Below are 26,993 nucleotides of genomic sequence, written 5' to 3' on the forward strand. Positions count from 1 at the left end.
GAGGAGGGGGCATTTTAACAGTAAACATCCTGTGGTTTGAACGGCCGCTTTGGGCGGCAGGAAGGGCCGCGGCCGCCATCTTGTTTGTTTTACTGAGCGGCTCGGCTCGGCGCGCCGCAGCGCAGCGGGCACCGCCACAGGCCTCGCTTCAGCCGCCGCACCAGGGTAAGGAGCGGCGCCGGCCGCGCTCGCTGCCGCCGCCGTCCGAAAGGGCCTGGCCGCCTGCGCGCTGCCGGCCTACTCCGGTTCGGCTGCCGGCCCCTTGCGGCCGCGCCGCCCTTTCGGCCGAGCCCTCCTGGGGGGGGCGGGTGAGTGGCAGCGGGCGGGGAGGGCCCGGGCCCGCCCGGCAGCTTGGTGCGCGGCGCTGGGGCTCCCCCGGAGGGCCCGGGTGGTGGGGCCGCGGAGCTGGGTGGTTCTGGTGATCGCGCCGCGGTCAGGTGTAGCGCGGCCCCGTCTGCGGCCTGGCGGGGGCACGGGTAGAGCCCCGCGGGGGAGCGTAGTGCGCGGCCCGGCAGGGCAGAGCGGGGTGTGCGCGGCGTGGTGGGGCGGTCTGAGAGCCTGGAACGACTTCCCCGCTTCCAGGGAAGAGCCGGTTCATGGGGGAGCCGAGGGAGCAGCGAGTTGGGATCCTATGGCCGGAATAATGTAACAGATCCGCGGCTGCGGGTTGGCAGAAGGGATGGCGTAACAGCGGGGCTGCTGCAGTCTGGGGAGGGGGAGAGGAGCGAAGTTTCATCTGCCGGCCTCTGTTTCTGATGCAATTTAACTTCTCACTCGGATAAAGCAGACGATTGAATGTTTTAGCAGTCCTCACTAGTAACGCATAAACTGTTTTCTGGCGCTCTGGCTGTTGACCTGCGAATAAAAGCCCCGTTTAAAAATGTCTGCCTCTTGGAAAATTAAGGTCTTACTCTAGCAGCTTCTATGGACACTGATATAAATCTTGCTATAGTTTTTAAGATTCTGCTCTGATTCTGAATGAAAGGCTTCTGTTAAATATAAAACAAAGTGTCGTGTTTTTATCAGCAACAAAGGAAGTTTGGGGTCACTGTGACTTACTGGCACTGTTCCAGTGAAAATGGCTTTTCATTAAATTCCAACACACGAAGAAAATACTGTAAACTCGGAGATGTTATCGTTTAGGCCCACACTGTGAACTTGTGCAATAAGCATACACTTCCATTAATCTCTTTCTCAGTAAACCTTGCAACATCAGACATGTGAAAACATCAAAGCATTCGTAGGGTCAGGCTTGCATTTTATTTCATGAAGTTTCATTTGTAAATATTTGTCATTCTGTGAAAGCTGGAAACACAAAGCCTGCTGACCTAAAGTTGTAACTAGAGAGGAAGTAGGTGGGGGGGAACAATAAAAGGAGGATCAAAAAGTTAGTGAGACCTACAATAAACTTAAATTACCACACAGTTAAATCAGTTTTGTCTCCATCAGGGTTGCTGTTATCATGGGATTTCCTAGAGAAATGAGAATAGTTGCCTCAGTTAATATACGAGTTTATCTTCTTTGTTGCAAAGTGTTAGAAAGTTGGTTTTTTTTACATTCGGGCTCTTTGGGTGAACAGTGCAGAGGAATAACTGGAAAGGATAGAATAACATCATAAATTCTATTCTCATGTTCAACTTAAGTACATTTACAGGGTGTGTTAGTACGTGGTTTCTGCAAGTGTATTAGTTTGACTTGGAGCTGGAATTGCACAAAACAGATAATTGAGATAGGGCCTAAAATGGAAAAGATTCTTTTCCACTGGATGAGTGGACATACTGGATGTAGGGGCCAGGGCAGGGTGCCTGCTGGGGTTTAGATGTGAAATGGAGTTGGGAGGGGGGAACAGTGTTCATAGGGTTCAGTAATGTCAAACTGTGTGCAACAATTCGGAGTGATCTGCCTTCTGAATTAGTAACTTTAGTGGGGTGCTGGTTCTAGCAATTTGATTGTATAGATGCATAGTATATTGTAATTGGAGAACAGTGAATGCAGTTCCTGTAAAGGGGTGGTGTGCTTTGAGCAGTTGGAGGCCTGGTAGTGCAACCTCAGCCAGAGGATTTCAGAAAAAAGGTTGATGGAAAAACCAGGACCTGGAGACAAATGGAAAATGCTGGATGTGTTTATCAAAGGTACGTCAAGTTGGACTTGTTCAAATTCATCTTTTCAATAATTGATTTTGTTGACGTAAGAAATCGAGGTGACTTGTCATGGAACTTCAGGAAAGCTGCAGGTGCCACATAGAAATATATTAAGGTTCAGAAAAATGTGGATTCACCAGAGAATTATGAAGGTGGTTGAAGGAAGGGGATGAAATAAGGTAGTGCTGAGAAGAGGCATTGAGCTGTAAGGAGTTATTGGCAGTCTGTGAAAACAGGTCCTGTGATGAATTTTAGCTTTTTTTCAGTGGCACCAGGTGCTCAGTGTGCAAATGGAACCGGCTGGTGAGACAGCATTAGTAAGAGCCCACACCAGGGAAGCTTTAGACATGTAAGAAGGACTGTGAAGGATTATGAGTTAAAATTAAAGAACTCAAAGTACAATTGCAGGGTCAGGGTAATCCTGCTGGGCTTCTGAAGCCTGGCATGGCCAACTCAAGCTGCTTCAGGTGCACACAGTGAGCTCACTCTTCCCCACATACCCCAAGGCTGGCTTGGCTTAGCAAAAGAGAAACAGAGACGGCATAGGAAGAAAATGCACGTGTATGGAGGAACCAGGAGAGAAGAGAGGCTGAAGGATGGCCGAAGAACAAATGACTTTAAATGACTGGCTGATTTTTAAACTGTAGGATGGAAGTTGTCTGCTGATCAGTGGATGAATGTGGCTCTGGAGTAGCCTTAGGAACAGAAGTAGGTGACAATAAAACAAGACTGAACATAACCTGTAAAGTGTCATGTGTATATATAACCTGACCTAGCAGAGTAACAGGCAAGTGGATTTGATGGGCTAGAGTGAACCAGTCAAATAAACTGATGGTGAATGTTGTATCTGTTGTCTGCAATATTATTGTCAACTGTTAGTTCATTAAGCTGCTTTCTGAATGTCTTGGAGGATGGGTCTCAAGCTAGAGGAGAGTGCTTTTCGGAGTTCAGATAGGTCAATAGCCATTCTAAGATGCAGAAGGATTTCAAGACTTAGTATTTGTGAATTGATGGTCAAGATGAAGTTCATGGGTAGCATCTACCCAATTTTCTTGTTGCTTCTTCAGGAGGATCAATTACCAGATACTCAGATGGGAGAATGAAACAGGCAGACACTGGATCACACCCTGTGTACTGGCTGTATTGTATTAGTTTTGCTTTAAGTGTTCAGTTACTTTCTGTACAGAATTATTGCCTTTTTTTACACTTCTTAGAAAAAATATTGAAAATAAGATTATGCAGTCTTTGAGGACCAGTTTAGGCAGAGAAACCTGGGGGAAATTGTTGCACATGGAAGCAAATTTGAGGTTAATTAAAAACAAGGTTAAAGTCTTTTAAAGGCACGATTTGGCAGGATGAGGATTTGATCCCACCTGGTTCTGTGTGAATACATACTATTTTTAGAGCAGTGCAAGCAAAACGGAAAAATGAAGTTCTTAAAACAAGCTTTAAGGTCCTGGTTCATATCCAGTCAATTTCAAAAAGTAACAGTTATATTTTACCTTACAAGCTTTTCAGGAGCCATCAGCTACGCTTTTTCTTCTGAGGATTCTCATGAGTTGCTCTTGCAGCCAGCGACATATGTTTTACATGTCTGTATGAGCACTCTGCCACTCCAAAAAACTCTTAGTTCCTTTAACATTCTTCCTAGCCTCAAATTATGCCAGAAAATCTATCTCTTCTCTTTTATGCCACCACATCAGCATACTGCCCTATGAATTAAAGATCAGACAAGAAGCCTGAAATAAAGAAAAGGATTATCTGAAAAGAAAGAAAGAAATCGGGGGATAGTGAGAGCAGGCGCTGGGGCCATTGCTTGATCCTCTAAACGACAGCGGCTCAGAAGCATGAAGGTGGGCTTTGTACCATTGCTGGTACCCAGGTATTATCATACAGAGCAGAGCATCTGCTGGAATTTGGAAGTGGCAGAGGCTCATATTGTGACAGGAAATTAGTGCTTCATGGAATATGGGTTGGATTTGTTGATAACAGTTCAGTATAAAACACACTTTAAACTATCTGTAGTCTGATTGTCGCTGTTTCTCTTCATGTGTTTTGCTTGGTGAGGCTTCAGTAATGTATGAAGAGAAACAGACGACCTCTGTCAGAATCTAGTTATTTTTGGTTCTTACTCCCTGCAAAATTTCAGGCAGCCTGCACATGTAGTATTATTTTCTCATTAATCTTACAAGCAACTCTTAGGTTTGATCCATAGCTCTTGTGCTGAGTGGTAGTCAAACCTGGGAAACACCACAGGTGACCCCTTACTGTTCCTGTGCCTTCCCTTAGTACCATGGTTGTCAGCCTCTAGTCTTTGATTTATTTGCTAAGGAAGCATATGTTGTGAAACCCATTCATGCATGGTAAGCCCCCTTACGGGGAGTACTTTGACTTGGATTGTCAGTTGTTTGTAAGACAGAGGTTAACAATGTGTCTGTTAAAAAAAAAAAAAAGGTTGTGAAATCATTAGCCCTGGTGTGATCCCAACACCTCGTTTTTTTGGAACCTTGCCTCCTTTTAGATGGTTGTCTTATGCTTGCATTACGCTTGCTGTGTGGAATTTAAAGTGATAAGTTGTTTCTGACTGAGTTGTCCAAACAGTATGTTTCACGTTGAACAGGAAATCTTCAGTATATTCTCAGGGTTACAGTTAACTGTATGTTTGAAGTTCTGTGAATCCATGCTACATATTTTAATGGTTGTAAAACATTGCTCAATAATTGCCCCAAACTCCATGAATCAAAACATGTTCTTCTGCAGCTGTTGTTTTTAGTGGAGTAACACAAGTGTTTTTGTTAACTGTGTTTGTATTTTTCCCTGTTCCTTGTATTCATGGGTAATTTACAGGCCTGCTGTTACCAGGGCACTGCATGGTTGTGGTAGCAAGTCGAGATATCAGAATGCTATGCTGCAAAGTTGTGTCTCTGCATATGCAAATATACTGAGACCTTTGAAAATACATAAGGGATTGGGTTGTCTGGTGGCCTTTGAGACAGCGTGGTGTCTTTCAAAAAACACGGTGTGGGGAAAAGCACAATACCTTCCTTTAGATAACTTCTCTTGACTAAGGAGCTTTCCAAATTGTTTTGTTGTGCTTCCTAGAAAAGCTTTCTCATGGCCATCTCTGTGCAGTGCTATCCTTGGCCTCCACACGGTCCCAACAAATAAAAATGGCCTGTTAACTTTTTGTTAATCTGCAGCTTTGTTGTGACTCAAAGCTATCAACTTCACCCCTAAGAATAGTTAAAATCCTTTCTATCTCCTGAGTTAACTCAAGCTGAAGCTGAACATGGCCTTTATTTCCTTTAAATCCTCTCTACTGCGTACATTGTTGTTTGTGAACAGAATTAGTGGCCAGTCTGTCATTAAGAGAGATAAGCTTCATAATCAGTTCTGCTGTCTGAAAACTGTTCTGTTTAACGCAGCTGAAGTTCACAGCTTTCATCATCTTGCATGTTGAAGAATACCTATGAATGGGTACAAGTATGGAGTATGGTACTACTATAATTTTCCCTATGCTTTATATTCCTTCAAATCCCACTTGTCAAAACAAAACAAAAACCACTACCGCCACCCCCAGTCCCCTCCCCTCCCCAAAAGTGTAATTGTCCTTTACTTTCAGACATGTACATCTCTGTTATCCAGATACCTCAAGGTTGGCTTTTCTTCCACTGAACCAGTAATGCCAGTGCTTCTCTTGCCGCTGTGCTTATTTTCTAGCAGTCACAATTGTGCTGCTCCTCTTTTTGGAAGTGTACCATATAAATAACAACAGCTCTACTCTACCTGCTTTGAAACATGTTTCTTCTACCTGTAACTAAATTGGTATGGTTTAGGAATTGGCTTCTGGAGAATCTCTCTCTGGCTGTCATGTTTACCAATGCTTTGTGTTTCCGTGTGTTCCTGATATAGTTGTGTTGGCATGCATTTGGGAAACACTGGGTTTTGTTTTAATGGCTGGAAACTGGTGCTGCTTGCACTGGTTCTGCCCAAATTAAACTGCCCTGCTTTTACTGTTATGTTGCTGTGCTTCCTCTGGCAGTTTTTCTTTAGGCATGGAGGAGACGAAATACAATAGTTTCATCTCCTGTTCTTTTCATTTCTTTTCCCTGGTTATGGATATCGCTGGAGAAAAAGCTGTTTGTGGAGAATCTTCCACCTCTTTAAAGCAAACTTTCTGTTTTCTCAACTTGTAGTTGAACTGAATTATATGCTTACCTCATGCATGAAATTGGCATCTTTAGATCAGAAGACATCATGCTGTTCTGCTTCCTCGTGGTTTGATATGTTGGCATCTTACTAGCTGTGAGAAAGTGGTTACTACATAAATAGGTAAAAGGAAGTCTGTCCTTCTAGTGAAGGAGAAAGAGGAAAACGAAATCTTCAGGAAGCTTGGGATAATGCACTCAATTTTCTTAATGTTTTTATCAACACTTGAATAAAAATATGAAGTGTTATTAAAAGGATTATGAAATGGAGGGAGTCTGCTCAGAAATGAAGATATGATTGTACTTTCCGTAAGAAAACACAGTGAAGTCCAAGAAGTTTAGGACTCTGTATTTTATAAAGCTGAACGTTTTACTGAAACAATGTAGAATATATACTGGTGTAGTGTATTAGTAGCTACTGAATTAACAGTATGAATGAAACAGGAATGAGAGTGGAAAGTAGGAAACTGCTGTGGGCTGAAATCAGACACGTTTGTGTTGCACGAGTTTGGTGTCATTACCATAAAATTTAATATATTCAAGTTTGGGTTTTTTTTCCCTTGTGGGATGGTAAACATTTTAAAATTATGTAAATAGCCAGTGGTTGCTGTTCTTCGTGCTTTGTATTTCCTCTGCAATAAATATATATGCTATTACATGGCCACCACTTGTAACTTTTGGCTTTTTTAATAGTTTGAACAAATAGTCTGACCGTAAGGATTGAAAAGTAAACATGTGCTTTGCCTGCTGAGGAGAAGGGAGGTATTTACAGGGATGTTACTCTCACAGATTTTCTACAAAAAAGAAAAAAATAAAATTGCCTTTCTCTTTACAGGTTTGCACTTTGTTTTAGACATCTGGGACCATGTTCTATGCCCATTTTGTCCTGAGCAAGCGTGGGCCGCTAGCCAAAATCTGGCTGGCGGCCCACTGGGATAAGAAGCTGACCAAAGCCCACGTTTTTGAATGTAACCTGGAAAGCAGCGTGGAGAGTATCATTTCACCCAAGGTACCTGTTTTACACTGGTGTAATGTTATCTTGTAGTAAAAAGAAACTCTGTGTACAGGTGGTAGTTACTATTTGAATCACTGATACAAATAAAATTTGTCATGTTGTTATTGTGAAGGGTGGAAAGGTCTGTTCAGCTGTGAAATACTCCATTGACTCTCCAATTCTTAAGAGTATTTTCTTGTCAATTTTCTAATGCTAAAGTATCATGTAATTTAGTTACAAAATGTTTTGCTTTGTATAATAGAAGACTTGTATCTTGATGTACCATGTGTTGTTTAGAAGCAAATGTTTGGAAGAGAGGAAAGCCCAGGCTTTCTGACAAGTAACTTTTAAAGGCCTTTTGATGAGACTCTTTCAGTGCTTTTGGTACTGGGAGCTGTAGAAGTAATATTTTAAGGTAACTGTTGTTTATGCTCATTACCTAAGTTCAAAGCATGTTTCTACTTAGCTACAGCAAAAAGATCTGAAGTATCATAGTAGCTTGTAATGTTACTGGTTACATGAGGGTGGTTTTACATACAATAAAAATACTACACTGTAGTGTAAAAGCTTTTGAAGCTTTTTCTCTGGTTTTCTGGGAAGTGAATAGAGAGCAACAAAGCTGAAAGAACATAAGTCTTCTGGATGGCTGTTGTTTAACCAGAGGAAATTTTGAGAAACTTGGGGGTTTCTTTTTATTTTTTCTTTCTACTCTTCGTGAAGTTTTCCATTGAAGAGCTACTGGACTGATGGTTGTGACTTTTGTCACTTAACAGATGCCTGAATGTCTTAAAGGAACAGCAACTATTTGAAAAACAAAACTTATTTTTATCTTTTCTTTTGGTACAAATGTAAAATGTTTCTATAATGCTGCTCTGGATTTTGGAAGAACTACGAAGTAAAAGCAAAAAATATATAGTACAATCACAGAGATACTGTTCTAGAGCAGTGATTTGCTTCAGTGTCAACTCGAGGGATTTAGAAAGATTATAATAACATTCATGGCATCACTAGTGAGCTGCAGCATTCTTGCAGAAAAAGGAAAATAGGCACTCGCACTCTTTCATCTGTTTAACTTTGTGGAACACTTGCATCAGCTGGAATGTTAGAAAGACACTGTATGCAACACAGATTTTGAATTTTTAGTTTGACGTTAAACTTCCTATGCCTTGTATGGCTTAATCTTTCTAGGAGGCAATTATTCCATGTATCCTTCATCACAAGTCTCATGCTCCTTCACACTAAAGTACTTAAGAAGAGTCTTCCCCTGGAATCTTTTTAGTCAGTTTTCTGTTCCCACAGCAGATACTTGATTTCATGATAAAGCAGTGAGTTTAAGGAGGAAAGAAATAACTTGTTTTAATGTGGCGGTGCTTGTTTATGGACGCCCCACATCTTCCACTGTTTTTCTCTGATTTTCTTCTTAACTGCAGGACAGAAGATGGAAAGGTAACAGGTGACAGTTTTTAACCAAATTTTACTTAAATTGTAATTTATGACCATTCCCCCCCCCCCCCAATGAAAATAACGAAGGTGTCAGAAAAAGATGTTATAAAATAGGGTTTGCTTTGTCACTTTTTTTTTTTTTTTTACTGGACAGAGCAGTGTTTGGGAATTCCTGGAGTGAGATGCTATTAATTCATGGATGACCTGGCAAATATCAGTAAATAATGTGTAGAGTATCATCTCGAACTGTAAGCTTTGTGTTCATTTGTTCTTCAGTCTTCTGCTGATTTTTATACTTGGTTTGGATATTTGATGTTGCTCATGCAAAGCCAACTGAAATTTCATTATGGGGAAAAAAAAGTGAGGCCACATCTAATTCACTGATTGTGCAATATGTTTTTAGGTGAAGATGGCACTTCGAACCTCAGGACATCTCTTACTAGGCGTTGTTAGAATCTACCACAGGAAAGCAAAATATCTTCTTGCAGACTGTAATGAGGCTTTCATTAAGATTAAGATGGCTTTTCGTCCAGGTATCTGTCTTTAAGCACTCTCTGAAAAGTAACATTGTTATATAAAGATATGTATTAAGGTATACGATTCTATCTTCCTGTCTCTGTAGAAGAATTGCATACAGTTCTGCAGGATTACAGAAGTTCTTTAGCGCAATTTCAGTCTGCTGCGTGACTGAGTTGTATGCCGAAAAACATCTTTTGTGTTCTGAAAGAAAACTTTAGTGCTGATTCACTAAAATCTCAGTTATGATTTTGGCTGTTGTTGGTGTATAAATGGAAATAGGCTGCATGGTTTTTACCTCCTGTCACAAGTCTGTAAAAGGCCAGTTCCGTGCACTGAATAGAAGCACAGACAGGAGCTTGTTTCCATCAAGGGTAAAGAGTGCCTTGCCATGAGTTACAAAAGAAATGTAGAAGTAAGCTGGTTTTGTGTCATGGTTTTTTTATTTACCACCTTCACATTTTAATTTCTGGAAATAATGTGAACTGTAATGTGTGCAATGAAGGTATTTTCCCTTTTGTATGTGCAACACACAACTTCCCCCCTGTATTGTTGCTTACGCTTAAGATTTTTTCCATGAAGATGTGGAGCCATATTAATACCTGAAATGACTTTCCATCCAGCAATTCATTACTTGGCTTACACACAGTTGATAGTTTTCTTTCATTTTGGCCTGGGAAGCTTTTTTCCAGCTGTGGCAGTGGCGCTGCTGGATACTCACAGCTGCTGAATCACATTCTACCTTTTTAAGTTTGTGAGTGATTTAAAAGCTGAATTTTTCTTTAAAAGCATTAAAGGAAGACTTTTTTTTTTTTTTTTTTTTGAAAGCCAGTGCAATGGTAAATGTGAGGAAAGCGAAGGTGTATATAATGCTTTTATCTTTGTTTCCCCATCTCCATGTTCTGATTGAGGCATTGAACTTTATGTAGCTTTCAGTAGCAATTTGTTGACTGTTGCAAATTTTTTGTTTGCTGTTGCATTTAACTTCCCCAGGTGATCATATCATAAATTTGTCTGATTTCACAAAGCAGTTTGTTTTCCCAGTTTTTCCACTCCCAGCAGAGCACATGTAGAAGGTGAAGCGCCTTAAAACAAGGCTTACAGAAAGTGGCATGCTGACCTGAAACAAGTTGAGGCACTTGTCTTTGTTCCCAGTTTATCAACTTTGTGGTTTAGACATTGTCTTGACTCTGTCTGCTCTGAGAATGATGTACATGTTTTATTTTAAGCAGCTAACAGCTAAAAATATTGGATAGCCCTGAAAGGATGGACTAGGGTTTCTTCATTCCTAGCCAAGTACCAAGATGAGTAAACTACAGACTCATGCTTGTTCCTGGTCCCTCTGGACTGTGGTTCTTTGATTGTCCATTGCAGAGGGGAACACGATGGGCAGAGTGTTTCTGAAGTATCTGTATCTCAGAATTGCCTTTGTTGTATGGGTCAGAAGGCAGAACGTAGAACTCAAATGCTCTTTAGGTTGCAGAAGAAATTGAACCTTCATTTCCCCATGCACTTTCAAGTGTCCTGACCTCTAAGCCTTTGAATAAAAGAGAGGCTCCAACTACTGGCACTGTTTTTGTGTGATGCCTATTGTGATAGTCATGCTCTCAGAATGACCACTGAATAGCAGATTAAGCATCTTGGGAGGGTAAGAAAAGGTACGTGTGTGGTTTAGGTAATCCAGCTCTTCTAAATGCAGAAGCCAGCCCAAGTACTGTCAGCGCTGTGCTGGGGCTTTCAGAGCTCATTGAACTGGCTGAATCACAAGTAGCAGTGTTGCCACTGCTTTACCCAAACCAGGCTCCTGTGTTGTCACTGCTTTACCCAAACCAATGGAACTAACTAGCTCATCTGGAGCATCATGATGAACTGATTATGTAGCAGGTTACCTGCATAGTGTTTTGATGACGTGCAGTGCCTCTGTTAGCTGCACAGCTTTGCATTGTGCTACACAAACATTATCAAGTGATTTGAGGCTTCCAGGGTCATACAAAATAGTACAAGGGCTTGAGGGTTTATGTTTTGAATTTAGATTGAATCTAAATTCTGACATTATCTAACGTTTCTTAGTAGGTGTCTAGCATCAGTTCAGTCCATCAATTTAAAGACAAGAAGCTCATGCAGAGAGAACAGTGCTGAAGGCAGAGGGGAAAATGCTGTCCTTGTAAGGAATGGGAACTCATGTCTGAATGTTCTTCTCTGCAGGGGTTGTCGATTTGCCTGAGGAAAACAGAGAGGCTGCTTACAATGCTATTACCTTACCTGAGGAATTTCACGATTTTGACCAACCACTTCCTGATCTAGAGTAAGCTTGGGTTGGTTTTTTGTTTGTTTTGTGGTTTGATTTGGTTTTATTGCCATGCAAATGATGTTTGGTTTTAGTTAAGGAGAACCTGGTTTTAAACAGCAAAAGTCTTGCCAAGTTAAAAAAAAAAAACAGTCTGTAGGTAACTTGTATCCTTGATACACCAAGGAAGTACAGCATCATCTTTGTGTTGATTAGAGGTTCATAGTAGCATGTAATTTTAACTGAAGCTAAAGCTGTCATTACAGAAGCTTTTAAGAAACTCAGATATGTATTATCATTTCCTTTTTTCTCTGTGCAAGGCATCACATGTTCTCAGGTTAGACAAGATTAGTTTTATGGAAGTGTCTTTGTTGACCTGTAGTGGCACTTTTAAAACTTTTTAATATTGATTGGTGACTTGTGAACGTAGTAACAAGTGTACAACTTGAATTGTTTGTTACCCTTTTGGATTATTCATAATGGAATTTCTGGGATACAGTTTGCTTTACTCAGTGTTCTATCTGGTTTATGTTTCAAATTAATTTGAAACTGCATAAAAATTCCATGGTCTTCTAAGGAGTGGACCTTAACACACCACAGAGTGTTAACTTGGCACTGCTGCTAGATAGATTTATGATAAACTAATATATTAATAGCTTTTGAAGTTTGAGGGGTGGGTATCTTTTCTTGCTTATTATTTGGGCCTTTAAAATTAGTGACCCTGACATAGCAAGGAGTAAGAGAGGCTCCTGATATACTTCCCAGAAGCTGATGCAATTTGGATGATAGTTTTAACTGTGAATGGTCTGACTGGTTTAAGTAGCGTTTTCTATTCTGTACCCACTATCAGCTTTTTCAGTAATTGATTGAAGTGTGTAGTGTACTACTTAGGAGCTCATTTCACATTTCTCTAAGCAGGCTTTATCTGTTCTTTGTTTTTAATAATTGCCTTTGTTTGTTTAAGTGACATTGATGTGGCCCAGCAGTTCAGTTTGAACCAGAGTAGAGTGGAAGAAATTACAATGAGAGAAGAAGTGGGCAACATCAGTATCCTCCAGGATAATGACTTTGGTAAAAATCTCATGTATGACTATGTGTTACTAAGCCGGTTTTGGTAACTGTAAAGTTATGGTTTTGCAGTCACTATGGAATTCCCATGAAGTACAAACCAAAACAGATCCAAAATGCTGTGTTTCTATATATATAATTTTTAGTTTGTTCATATCAGTTTTTCCTCTTGATTTCAGCAAGCTTTTAGCTGCTTATGTAAAGCTGAAGAATCATAGATTCAACTAGGTTGGAAAAGACCTATAAGATCATCAAGTCCAAATATAATAAAGAGTATTCAGTCAGGTTGATTAGTGAAGTGCTATGTCAATTACAATTTTCAGAATGTGCTGTGAATATGAAGTCAGCTGTTGTTTTAATCGTAGGCATGTTTCCAGTCAGAAACTGTTAAGAGATTTCTAAAGCTGAAGCAGTCAGTGGCCACTAGTTTACTTCTTTCAGTATCTTTTGAAGGACAGCATCCTAACATCTGAATCAGAGCCTGAAGACAGTTGCACTTGAATATCTAGCTTACAGCATACACAAATGTAATCCATAATTTAGTAATCTCTTTGAAAGTATAATCTAGGTATTGATGGTGGTGTTAACTTGGCATTGCCTTGCTCTCTATACATGAAGCCCAAACTCGAGGCATAAGGTACAACTTTTTTTAATTCCTTGGAATTCTTTGGTTTCAGTGCAGCTAAATTTTAGTAGGATCTTGCTGAAATCAATTCACATAAGTATAATAAAATTCTTTGAAGAGGAGATGATTATTTTTATAATTGTTTGAACAGTATTTTCACTGTGGTGTTGTTGGGCATAATTCCTTATATCTTGTCATTAACCGCAATTAAGATGACTTGAAATGGTCTTACATATGGGCCTTTGATCAGCTGGGTCTCTTGCATCTTGGTTCTTCAGTGTTCATAGCAGTGAAATCGTATCCTTGCAGGTGACTTTGGGATGGATGATCGTGAGATGATGAGAGAAGGTAGTGCATTTGAGGATGACATGCTAGTGAGCACCAGTGCTTCCAACCTCCTACTGGAACCTGAACAGAGCACCAGTCACCTCAATGAGAAATCTAATCACCTGGAATATGAAGATCAATACAAAGATGATAATTTTGGAGAAGGAAACGATGGTGGAATATTGGGTATGTTTGAGAAATTTGGTTTGCTCTGTCCTACCTTCTGCCTTAATTACTAGTTCTTGGGGGAAGCAGGGGAGGTGGTGTTTCCTTTGTTGCCAAGATCCCTCTCTGAGTTGTGTCTTCAGCAGTGGGATTCTGGTTTGTGAGTGCTACAGTGGTACAGATGATGTGTAGCATGTTAAGTGTTGGCATATTTCAAATGAAGTAAAATTAAATCATCCTGAGTTTTTACCATTCTGTAACGTTCTTTGGAGAAAGATTATGCTCTTCTTGTTCTTTGACTCCTTCCAAGGATTTAATTAAGATGTTGAGAATTGTATCAAGTGCTTCTTTGTGAAGTACTAAGAAACTAGTAAGATGCAAATATGTGGCATGTGTATTGTGATAAAGGCTATCTGTAACCTCAAAATTTGAGCTGAAATGTGCCTTGAAAAAGAACTAATAGCTTTTGTGTGAGCTTTGAAAGTACAGGTTTCTTTAACCTTTGCACTATCTTTATCTGTGTTGTCATGAATTTGTCTGTACTTGTTTCATGAATTTGTGGATGCAAAACTGATTGTTTCATATGGTTTTCAGATGATAAACTTCTCAGTAATAATGATGGTGGTATTTTTGATGACCCACCTGCACTCTCAGAAAGTGGAGTGATGATGCCAGAGCAACCTCCTCATGATGATATGGATGATGATGATAATGTATCAAGTGAGTATGATCGAGGACTAGATCTAGAATTACTTGTTCTCAACAAATTTAATTGGGATTCTAAGTCATAGAATCATAGAGTAGTTATTCCTTAAAAGCATGTTGAGCTCAAAAGTATGAAAAGTGGGTGTGGAGGAGGGCATCGTCAGGGTCCGATTGGAGAAAACCCCAGTATCAGACCCTGTTTCATTCGTGATCCCAACGGTGAAATTAAGACGCAAACAAGGTGAGTACTGTAATTGATCAGTTGGTTTATTACAAAAAGACAATTATTATAAAAAAGGGAAATTATTGTAATAAAGGGAATAGCAATAGGACAGATCAGAAAAAAGGTAGAAAATGAAGCAAGAGTTCGGGGTGCAGAGAGAGAAAGTCACCACCATGGATCTGGATACAGTGGTGTCCCAGGGATTCATTGTTGTCAGTGGTGGGAGTTCTTCAGGGTTTGTAGTCGGTATCAGAGCAGAGTGTCCCCCAAGAGTCCGTAGTAGCTGTCAGAGGTGGGTGTCCTTGTGGAGGTATCCTGGAGTTGTCCCCTTGAAGGCACCCTTGGAGGTGTCCTGATGGAGTTGCCCTCATGGCGATGTCTCGTGGACCGTGTCCCTCAGGGTCCGTAGTAGTCATTCGTGGAGAGTGTCCTCATGGAGGTGTCCTGAAGTCATCCTCATGGCAAAGGCTTTTTTCGTGCTTATTTTCACCCTTTTATAATGAGTTGTGGGGAATACCTCTGTTCTTCATGTTACGTATTTGTCATGGTTTAAGCCCAGCTGGTAACTCAGAACCATGCAGCTGCTTGCTCACTCCCCCCCTTCTTCCTCCCCCTGCTCTCAGAGGGATGGGGAAAAGAATCAAAAGAATGTAGCTCCCACGGGTTGAGATAAGAACAGGCCAGTAACTAAGGTATAATACAAAACCACCACTGCTACCACCAATAATAATAATGATAAGGGAAATAACAAGGGCAGAGGATACAATTGCTCACCACCCACCAACCGATACCCAGCCCGACCCCAGCAGCGATCTGGGCCTTTTGGGTAACTCCCCCCAGTTTCTATACTGGGCATGACGTGCTGTGGTATGGAATACCCCTTTGGCCAGTTTGGGTCAGGTGTCCTGTCTCTGCTTCCTCCTGGCTCCTTGTGCCCCTCCTCACTGGCAGAGCATGAGACTGAAAAGTCCTTGGTCGGAGTAAACATTACTTAGCAACAACTAAAAACATCAGGGTGTTATCAGCACTGTTCTTAGGCTAAAGTCAAAACCACAGCACTGCACCAGCTACTAAGAAGGAGAAAAATGACTGCTGCAGCTGAACCCAGGACAGTATTACACGTTCCTGGTGGTCCATTTTCCCTGGTCTTGCAGCCAGCTCTTCAACTATATGTGTCTGCAGCAATTCTTAGGATAATGGGCAGCAATTCCTCACACCAGTCCTCGAGATAATGGACTGAATAGTCTTATCTCAGCTCTTTCCCACTCATCCCTCAGGCAATGGATGAGCGGAGTCCCATTTCAGCTCCTCACACCAGGCAGTGGACATTGGAGTCTTAACTCCTCCCACCCATCTCTGAGACAATGGACTGGTGGAATTCCATCTCAGCTTCTCATACCAATCAGATCAGTCTCTCACAGCCATGGGTACGGTAGCACAGTTTCTTAATGTTTTGACATAGTGCAAGATGCTTGTTCTAATTGGCAGTGGATGGACCAGACAGCCCAGACTCAGTAGATCCAGTTGAACCGTTACCAACTATTCCTTAAAAGGACAAATAGTTATTCCTTAAAAGCATGTTGAGCTCAAAAGTATGAAATGTGGTAAACCACTTTAAGGTGTGGAGGAGGGCATGGGAAGGGTAGCACAATTTCTTAATGTTCTGACATAGTGCAAGATACTTGTTCTAATTGGCAGTGGGTGGACCAGACAGCCCAGACTCAGTAGATCCAGTTGAACCATTACCAACTATGACTGATCAGACAACGCTTGTCCCCAATGAAGAGGAAGCTTTTGCTCTGGAGCCTATTGACATAACTGGTGAGTAAGCGATTTGTGGGTGTTTTACTTGGGTCATCAGAGACCACCTTAGTTCAGTGGAGTGGAAATGAATGTCTAGCACTGCTGCTGACTCTAGTTCTCAGTTGAAAGAGAAGCCAGAGACCAAGTGCTGTATTTCTTTTATTCTAACAGTAGCCTTCCAGCACTTTCCAGGTAGATATCTTACACTGATGGTCTTAGCTGATGCTAGTTTGTAGTTTCTGCATTCAGTACATGCAGCAGTATGATACCGTAGCTTTTCATAAACATGCTGCTTAAAATACAGTCCATTGGAATAGAACTTAAAATGTCTTTAATGCAATATCTGTAGTGCAGCACAGTTATGTTTGGTGGCCAGGTGTGACTCTTTACACCAAGAATGAGAGCTTTTCTGGTGGTTGACAGCTGTAATGAATTGATGATTTCAGGAGATGCATCTGTATTTCATGTTCTACTAAATAGCGATATGCCTTGTCTTTTTCTCTAATGCGAGACACTCTTATTTTAACTGGTACTGTATTTGGCCCACTAGAAACAGAACCCTGCTTTATTAAAAATAAAAAAAAAAAGATTTGGGAAAAATGTAGTTTGTCCTGTGTTTTCAGACTGAACTCCAGGCCCTGATTTAGTGCTTGGCCAATTAAAAGCCCTAGCGCTGCCCTCTGGTGGCAAGCTAGTAACAGGTCCTAGCTGATCAGCTGGGACCAGCAAAGACAGCGTTTGCCAGAGCTTCAGAGTCTGCTGCAGAGTGCCAGGCTGTAGGCAATTTACAGTGAAGTCATTCTAGAGCAGGATGAGAGGTACAGGTAAGATAACCACCCACATTAACTCTACCAAAGCTCAGATAGGGCTTAGGGTTCAAATTTGTTGGCATTTTGACTCTTTGGTCACAGGGGCCTTACATCTCAAGGGTTTGCTCCTGAAGGACACCAGCCTGACAGGCAAGCCATGAGGGAGGGAGGGAGGCATGTGTAGCTGAGGACATTGAGGCTTAGGTAGATTTAGAAGAACTACAAGTACACATGGAAGAATTTGTAGGTCCTGGTACAGCATTCATAGTGTTTGACCCTTAATAGTTCTTGTAGCTTTTCATTTCTCCTCCCAAAGCTAACATTGCCTTAGATTCTTGTTATCTGCCCATTCTTATACCTGGGCAGATAACACCTATAGAGAACCTGCAGGATTATTGCACAGCGTGGTGTCTGTTTGAGCTGACCTTCATTACTTGCTAAAAATCTCAACAGTCAAGGAAACCAAAGCAAAGAGGAAGAGAAAGCTGATTGTGGACAGTGTGAAAGAACTGGATAGCAAGACTATTCGAGCCCAGTTAAGTGACTACTCTGACATTGTTACTACGTTGGACTTGGCACCTCCTACTAAGAAGCTGATGATGTGGAAAGAAACTGGTGGAGTTGAAAAGCTTTTCTCTCTGCCTGCGCAGCCTTTGTGGAATAACAGGCTACTGAAGGTAATGGCTTTGTGCAGGTTTGTTTCTAAATGGACTATATTCAGGATTGTGCCTCATATCTGGTAAACATCAGCATATGAATAGTGATATAAGTGATGGCAGCATTTATAATTAAAAAAATTCAATTCATTAAAACAACTAAGATAACACCAGCACTTTAAATAGTTATCAGTTACAGAAATAAATGACCTTTTCTGTTAAATGTTACTACTGTTGGAAAGGAGCATGAAGAATGAGGAGGAAAATGGTCCATAATCACTTGATCTGAAATGGAATGAAATGAAGGACACTGATAACTACAGCAGTGATTAACATCACCTTTCCCCTGTAGCTCTTTACTCGTTGTCTTACACCCCTGGTACCAGAAGACCTAAGAAAGAGGAGGAAAGGTGGAGAAGCTGACAACCTTGATGAGTTCCTTAAAGACTTTGAAAACCCAGAGGTTCCCAGAGAGGAACAGCAACAACAGCAACAGCAGCAACGAGATGTCATTGGTTTGTGTCTTGTCAAAGATGCTCTGCTTTCCATCAGAGCTCGTTTTTCTCTTTTGTGCTTTATATTAAGTCACCAAAGATTATGAATGAAGCAAAGAGCTTTGTAATGGTTGTTTAGCTCGATACACAGCCTGTGACTTAAAATAGCTTTTTTTTCCTAGAAGTAGAAGACAATTACAGTTTGATCCAGTGTATTAAATGGGTGTTGGATTGGGTTGTATGCACATCTGTACCAGTTCTATTCAAGCTGGTGCCAAAGCTGTGCAGGCTGTTAAAGAGTGCTCCATTCTAAATTAATAGCAGGCTGGACTTAGCAATGTAATTTGAAGCTGTACCAAAGTATCTAAAACTGGGTTTGTTCTGGAATATAGATGAACCTATTCTGGAAGAACCAAGTCGTTTACAAGAATCAATGATGGAAGGCAGCAGAACCAACCTGGATGACTCTGTTATGCCACCCCCACCACCTCAGACAGGTGTTAAACGCAAACTGCAGCAAGTAGAACCAGAGCCAGTGTTACCTGTGAGTAAGATTTTTGATTTTATTTTTAATATAAGGATGAAAAGTGGCACAGATTTGAGGCACTAGTTTTCTGTGGTGGTGTGAGTATGCTGGAGTACTGTCAGAATCCATGGCCCGGGGTAGTCTTTGTGGTGGTTTTCTTAAGTGCAAATCTTACTGAAGCATTTAAAATGCAGGTAGGATAAAGAAACGGCACTGTCTCCTCCAGAAAAAAGCCTTTAAGGAGAATAGCGTACTGCTTACAAAGCTGTCAAGTTCTGCTTGGCAAGTGTGTATGAGCAGCTTTCACTGATGAAGAAAGGATTGTGTTAGCTGTACAACTTCCCTTTAAGGATGGTCCTGATGTTCTACAATTAAGAGTCAAAGAAGAACTTTGATTTTTAGGAAAGATTTCCTAGTTGAGTTATGAGTAGACTTGGAAACTAGCTCGTATCTTCCTCTTCCATAAAAGCTATGATGCAGTGTGAAAGGTAACCATATTTGTGAAGGTGGGAGGAAATGGGCAACATGAAAGGTGTATTCCTTTTCTGAATGCTTACCTGGTGAGAACAGTCCTGGTTTATGCTGTCTTTCTCATGTGAGTATTTTTTAACCCCACTTTTCACAAGTTTCTTGGCTAACAGGTCATTTGCTGTAGAATGAGACTGTTGGATGTTACATTATCTTACTAAAAAGGGTGGCAGCTGCAGCTCCTCTTGGTCATGTCATTGGGTGAAATTGGCATTGACCGTACTTTATGGTGAAGTCAGTGCCATTGGTGTGTGTTGGGAATTCTTTGATCATGCCAACCAGATCAGGCCCCTAGCAACATACCTGTAGCAGTATCTGTTCTATGACTCTAAGAAGTTACTTTGAGGTATTTTAGGATAGAAGCAGTGTAAAACAGCTTCCAGGTGTCATGGTAACTTTACTGGCAAACACCTAACTATGTATATAGATTGAGGGGGAGAATACTTTGATTTTATTAAAACTGAATACCTAAATCCTTTTAAACTGCTTTTCTGGATTTTCTTGATATAAATATCTTCTGAGGAATGAAACCCGAGCACCAAAGTCACTCATACATTTTTGGAAACTTTTTGAAGTACCTACATCTTAATTCCTTCATGCTTGTCTTGCAAAGAACATAATTTTGATATTTTGAAGATGTCTTGTTCCAGTGAGTTAAAATGTGTTCGTGTAGCACTGCATCTGGTTACGGGGGATTTTAAAGTTGCATGAGCTGATCCAAGAGATGAGATCAGTAGTTTGGGTGGTGGACTAAGTGAAGTTTATTGGAAAGCCTTTTTCCTTACAGTGGTATCATAACTTCTGGTTTGAATAGAATGTAAAAGATTAAAAATACGTGTATGGACAGCAAAACAAATCACAACAAATTGCTTTTCGTGTTTCAAAACTGAAAAATACAGACAAATGGCTCAGATTTAGAGACTTGGATTTTGTGGAACTGGTTTATAGTGTCAGCATTCTATTGTAAAAGCACTGATAAAATGATGCTACTGGTTTAACTGTATTATGTTACTCTTAAAGCATCCACCATCACAACAGCTGGAAATGCCACCTGTGGAAATGCCTCCAGAGGAGCCCCAAAACATCTGCCAGCTAATACCAGAGCTAGAACTTCTGCCAGAAAAAGAGAAGGAGAAGGAAAAGGAGAAAGAGGAGGAGGAAGAAGAGGAGGTAAGAAATCTTATCTAGAAAGGGTTTGTGTGTTCCTCAGCACTGTTTGACTTTGGAGTCACTAACTGGCAGAAGAAATAAATCTTTAGTCCTTACTTGGGAAACTAAATCTACATTTCCAAAGGTTATAAATGTGGATTTAATAATTATTCTATGACCATTTTGTATTATGTATATTATTCTGTTTTACAAACTGTATATACATTCTGCTTTGAATTAGAGGGTTCTCCTCACACATGGTTAGATTAAACCACCGTATATTTTATGATGCTTTATACAAGAAGTTTTGACCTTTATTTTCTGGTTCCATTTTAGATAATTGATGCCACTTCATAAATGTAGATTTTTGTAAGAAATCTATTGATGTTCTAAAATGTGATAACTGAAGTTGTTTCTTAGTGACAATATTTAATATTCTTAGAATCATAGAATGGTTTGGGTTGGAAAGGACCTTAAGATCATCTAGTTCCAACCCCCCTGCCATGGGCAGGGACACCTCGCACTAAACTGTGTCACCCAAAACTCTGTCCAACCTGGCCTTGAACACCGCCAGGGATGGAGCATTCACAACTTCCTTGGGCAACCCATTCCAGTGCCTCAGCACCCTCACAGTAAAGAACTTCTTCCTTATATCTAATCTAAGCTTCCCCTGTTTAAGTTTGAACCCGTTACCCCTTGTCCTACTACTACAGTCTCTAAGGAAGAGTCCCTCCCCAGCATCCTTATAGGCCCCCTTCAGGTACTGGAAGGCTGCTATGAGGTCTCCACGCAGCTTCTCTTCTCCAGGCTGAACAGCCCCAACTCTCTCAGCCTGTCTTCATACGGGAGGTGCTCCAGGCCGCTGATAATCCTTGTGGCCTCCTCTGGACTTGCTCCAACAGCTTCATGTCCTTTTAATGTTGAGGACACCAAAACTGTACACAGTACTCCAAGTGAGGTCTCACAAGAGCAGAGTAGAGGGGCAGGATCACCTCCTTCGACCTGCTGGTCACGCTTCTTTTGATGCAGCCCAGGATACAGTTGGCTTTCTGGGCTGCGAGTGCACACTGCCGGCTCATGTTAAGTTTCAATTCTGTGGATATCAAACCAAACTTCATTGATTGCTTTTATTTTACATCCAAAATACATAATATTAAAATAGTTTGTTGAACTGTTTTATTGTTGGAGGAGGAATGTATCTGGACATGTGAAGTTACCCTCTGTAAGAAGTCACATGTACAAAGAAATGTGGATTACTTCAGTCAAGATGATTTTCCTAACAGTGTAAAAAGCTGTTAGAGTATTTTCAGTTGGAAGGGATCTACAACGATCATCTAGTCTAACTGCCTGACTGCTTCAGGATGTTGCTTTTAAAATATATATCTTCCATAAACAAGTACTGTTCTGTGTAGGTGAGTGTTTCATAGGACATGGGGAGCTGAGTCATTACAGCTACTGGTCTTTGCAGCTTTTAGCAATAACCTGTTTTCCTTTTCAGTAGTTCTGGTTCCACAGTGAAATGGGAACATATCTGTGTTTATTAATGTTTGCAAAATAAAAGCACCGTTGATACTGTGTTCACTGCTAGCAATCCTAGATTACAAGGAAGGGTCTCTTCTCATTCAGCTGTCATGACTGAACTTCTGTCTTTTACGAATTCTCAGCATAACATTTTGAGGTATAATCGTCACAGTAAGCAACCTTGCTATGGTACATCAGCTTAGATCTGTGTCTTCCTCCGTCCCACTTCCTGCCTCTCCTGGATGTATCGTGCGGCTCAAGTTGTCTAAACGTGGCTTGATGAAGGGAAAAAGCTGCAGTGATATCTAGAAATACCTCTTTCATTTCATAACTCAGTGGATGAAAGATTATTGGTTTTTAATGCATGAATTTTGGCTACTTGCAGGAGGAAGATGGCACAGGGGGTGATCAGGATCAGGAAGAAAGGAGGTGGAACAAGAGGACTCAACAAATGCTTCATGGACTTCAGGTACGCATGATCATTTGCTTTCTTAAGGCAGCCTTTGATGCTTCTGACTGGAGCTGAAAGGTTAAGAAACAGCTTTCTTTGCAGTAGATGTTACAGACTTAAAATACCAGTTCTGTTTTAGAGGGGGGGAATAATGCTTGTAATTGATTAAATTGTAATACAATTGTCATTCTTTTCCAAAGAACATTTGAAGTTCAATTTTTTGCTTAAGTGTTTTTCAACCTTTATGTCCACACTTGGTGTGCAAGAAGACAGAAATTCAGATTTTAAAATAATTAGGTTTGATTGTGTTTTTAATGAAGCCTTAGCACCTCTGACTTAGTACTGTGTGACCCTCAGCAAACCCCCCAGCGAGGTCTAGGGATAAAACCCTTTTACAGAATGTTTAGTCTCAGCTGGGCTAGTTTGAAAACTTCCATGCTGTGATAAGCTGAATTTCTAACAGCTGTGGGAGTCTGACCTTGGCTGAGGTGCAGCATTGCTTTTCAGCATGTGGCTTTGGTCTGCACAGACAGATAATCTTTGTAGGATGGATTCTTACTTGCTTTTTTCTGATGACTGAACGCCCCATGTATACACTTAAGTGCAGACTGCTGTCCATCTGCATTTAGGTCTCTGTGTGTGTACTTCATATATTCTTGGACTACCTTTGCCTTTCAGTCTAGTTTGTGGTTCCTACCCTTTTGTTCACTTAGACATTTTGGCAACTCCTGAGATTCCACTGTCACTGAAGTGTTTCAGTCCTATCTCAAAGCTGGTTTTGTTTTCCAAAGTCATCCTTGCTTTTTTGTGACATTGATAGGCTCTAATCTGCTGATAAGAGCTCATTGTCATTACTGTGTCTCTGAACTTCCAGTATAGTGAACTGGGGACAGGGATGCTGCTGAGTTTTCAAGTAAGCTGAGATTAAGTAGTATTTTGTATTCTATCAAGTTTCTCAAAATACCTGCTTAATATAATGAAGCAGAAGCTTTACAGTTCTGGAAAATGTTACTAGAGTTATATTGTAAGAATTATTCCTTACTTCACAAAACAGTAACACTTTGATTTCAAACTCCTAAATAGCCCTTATGACACCTAAGCAAAACTAATTTTAAGTGTCTTTACGTTGTAAACTAACGTGATTTAAGTTCTTTTCACACCTGCAAGAATTCTGCTAGCAAGATTGTTTTCAACTGTGGTTGTGGCTTAACCCTAGTAATGGGCTCAGCCCCACACAGCCATTCGCTCACTCCTCCCTTGGGGGATTAGGGAGAGAATCCCAGGGGCAAGAAAATAGGGGTTGAGATAAAGGTGGTTTAATAGGTAAAGCAAAAGCTGCATGTGTAAGCAAAGCAAAACAAGGAATTCATTCACTGCTTCCCAACAGCAGGCAGACATCTAGCCATTTCCCGGAAAGTAGGGCTTCACTGCACGTAATGGTTACTTGGGAAGACAAATGCTGTAACTCCAAATGCACGCACACATCCCTCTTCTTTTCCCCCGGCTGTTACTGCAGAGCATGACTTCATGTGGTATGGAATATCCCTTTGGTCAGCTGGGGGCACCATGAGCTGCTGTGAGGAAAATTAACTCTGTCTCAGCCCAAACCAGTACAACTGTTGCCTAAAAGCACTTTTTCAAGTGTGCAGATGTTCAGTTGGTAATGTTGTGTAATGTTTTCCTCTCTGAATGTTTCATCACAATTTCTGAAAAGAGCTTTAGAATTCTCTTTGGACCATGTGTAGCTTTTTTTCGTTTCTTCTTTCAATCCTTTCTTCGATGTGCCCAAAAGAGCATCGCACTGGATGGCTGAAACATTAAGTCCGTAATGAGATTTGAAGTTAAAATCTGTTTAATATAAAGTCATTTGGTTTGGCCAGCCTAATATCTTTTCATCTAGTAGATATTCCAGAGCAGACGGTTCTGTTTTAAATTGAAGACGTCAGTTGTTGTTCTAGCCAGCAAACAGATGTATTTTCCTGAATATTTTAATATGCTGGCCAAGACTTTGAAAAAAGTGTAAGTGACTTCGGGTACTTCAGCTTCAGACAAACAGGAGAGCTCTAAACAGGCTTTCACCTTGGGAAAATGAGGCATTTTAAAGAGCCTGAGCTCTGGAAATTTTGTTTTAAACGACGGGTCATTATTATTTTTTGGAGGTTTTTTATTTGAGAAATAAAACAGGATGTGTTATTTTATTTTTTTCCTCTTCAAAAATATTTGTCCTGTAGGCAGAAAGGACTGGCTTAGCTCTTGGTGCGGAAAGAAAAGCTGGTGCCATACTGCAGGTTTTCCAGAATAAGTTCAAGACTCATTTTTATTGGCATATCCCTGTGAAGCCGCCTTGATTTCATTTAGATAAGATCCATCTGGAAGTTTCCATGTACATGTTGTGATGTCCCCATCCAATATCACGTCCTTCGCAGAGTCCTGGGGGTGACAACAACTGGAATCTTGCCAACAGACATCCTGGTTTACATGTAGTCCTTTATTTAATTTGTGCTATCAATGTTTGTGTTTTTCAGAGAGCTCTTGCGAAGACTGGAGCGGAATCCATCAGTTTGCTCGAGCTGTGCAGAAACACAAATAGAAAACAAGCAGCTGCCAAATTCTACAGTTTCCTGGTACTCAAAAAGCAGCAAGCTATCGAGCTGACACAGGAGGAGCCTTACAGCGACATCATTGCAACACCTGGTCCCAGATTTCATATCATTTGAATGGTTAGATACAGCAGAGCTAGTGTTCCTTTCACTAGTGCATACGTGTATTGCCCCATCTGTAGGGCCCACAAGACCATTGCAGAAAGTTTAGATTTTATTGTCTGTATAAAGTCCTTGGTTTTCTTTTTGGGTTATTTTGGTTTTTTTGTATTTTAAATCTACCACTTAAATTTTTAGTGAAACTGCTGGGGTGGGTGGCTTGAGTTCCAACTGCAGAAACCAGACAGCTCAAGGACCCAGATGAAGATTGTTTAACAGCTCAGAGCAGATGTGTGCAATATTGGTGCATGTAATGTTGAGTATCAATGAAAATGTCTTACCATAATTTGACTAGCTGATTCAATAGTGATATTTTTAACCTATAAAAGTAAGCCAGAATGGCCAACCTCTTGTCTGATTAAAAACTTTGCCAAACTTGTCTAAAATGTTCGGTCTGCTTCTCATAGTAGTGGGTTTTTCCCCCCCTTCTCTAGATCTTTGTGCATACCGTGAGTCTCTCGAAGCTGCCAATATGAAAGGTAGTGCCTGATCTGTCAGCTTGTGTTCTCACTGCATTTTTGCAGTCAGGTTTTTGTAGCCCTTGATGCTAAAGGGAAACGGGTGTCTGTGGAAAGCACTTCCTCTACGTGACACTGTTGCATACACAGAAGGACAGAGCACGTGGTAAGCGTTTTAGACGAAACATTCCTTTTCACTTGTCACCTCACGATGGTCCACTACTGATAATGGCTGATTACTGTTAATAAGCATCAAGTGAAATCTCTATAGTCATTTCATTTAAACCTTGAAGATCTCAAAATGCTTTAGGTTTGTTAGAGCTGTATATAAACTCCAGACTTTTTAAAACAGACTTCTAGATTGTAAATTATCTGATTTTTATTAAGCAGGCATATGAAGACATGATTAAGAGAAGTTGAACAGTTTGCCTTTGTAAAGAGGCTAAATTCAGATGCCACCTGTACTGAAAGGGCAACAAACTTGAATATACAGTACAAACAGGCACAGTTCCACTTAATTATGTAGGGTATTAATGGCTGTTCGGATATATTTATGGTTTTAGTATCAATTCTTCCAATAATGCACACTCCTGTGTTCAAAAACATTTTATCAGTTTGGCAAAAGAAGTCCCGCTTGATTTTACTTGCAGAGAATGAAGCTTTACTGCTAGACCAGGTAGCACCAGAAATGCTGTGAATATGTTGATTATGGAAACCTGTCTTAACTTTTTTTAGGGCAAAATTATTCACACTGAAGGTTCTGGTTTTAATGTTGGCACTTTTGTGAAATAATCTTGGGACTCTGAAAATTCAGTGTATACTCAACTGTACAATTATGTGAATGTTTAAAAAAAAAAAAGCTGAGACTACATGATGACCATGTTTTAATAATCCTTGAAAAAGTTAATTGTATAAAGTTACTGCAGCTTTATTTTCAACATGATGTGCCTGTAAAACCATTTTCCCCTTTGTAAAAAGAGACATTGTAGATAACTTGAATGTTTAATTATAGAAAAGGTCATTAGTTTCTTGTTACACATTTTTAGTCTGGTTTTGTTGCTTTTCAAGGTTAATATTCTTGAAAATAGTTGATGCTGTTATGTATAACTTTTCTAATAAAAGTTGTGTTACAGAGCT

General features: G+C 40.5%; 1 protein-coding gene across 1 annotated transcript; it reads left to right on the plus strand.

Annotated features, from left to right (window-relative positions):
* On the plus strand, positions 1-26,993 carry RAD21 (RAD21 cohesin complex component). Its single transcript, XM_030482778.1, has 14 exons — positions 1-165; positions 7,185-7,358; positions 9,190-9,319; positions 11,508-11,607; positions 12,554-12,660; positions 13,592-13,795; positions 14,369-14,494; positions 16,401-16,523; positions 17,768-17,991; positions 18,323-18,485; positions 18,857-19,008; positions 20,539-20,688; positions 22,574-22,657; positions 25,165-26,993. The coding sequence occupies exons 2-14, from the start codon at positions 7,215-7,217 to the stop codon at positions 25,354-25,356; spliced, it is 1,899 nt and encodes a 632-aa protein (XP_030338638.1). The 5' UTR covers positions 1-165; positions 7,185-7,214; the 3' UTR covers positions 25,357-26,993.

Source organism: Strigops habroptila, chromosome 1, assembly GCF_004027225.2.
Source record: "Strigops habroptila isolate Jane chromosome 1, bStrHab1.2.pri, whole genome shotgun sequence".
Taxonomy (NCBI): Eukaryota; Metazoa; Chordata; class Aves; order Psittaciformes; family Psittacidae; genus Strigops; species Strigops habroptila.

Excerpts from the sequence above, each read along its gene's own strand:
- RAD21 (XM_030482778.1), top strand. The coding sequence starts at position 7,215 with ATGTTCTATGCCCATTTTGTCCTGAGCAAGCGTGGGCCGCTAGCCAAA. Across the intron at positions 7,359-9,189 it reads AGAGTATCATTTCACCCAAG|GTGAAGATGGCACTTCGAAC; the intron begins GTACCTGTTTTA and ends ATATGTTTTTAG. Across the intron at positions 9,320-11,507 it reads TAAGATGGCTTTTCGTCCAG|GGGTTGTCGATTTGCCTGAG; the intron begins GTATCTGTCTTT and ends TCTTCTCTGCAG.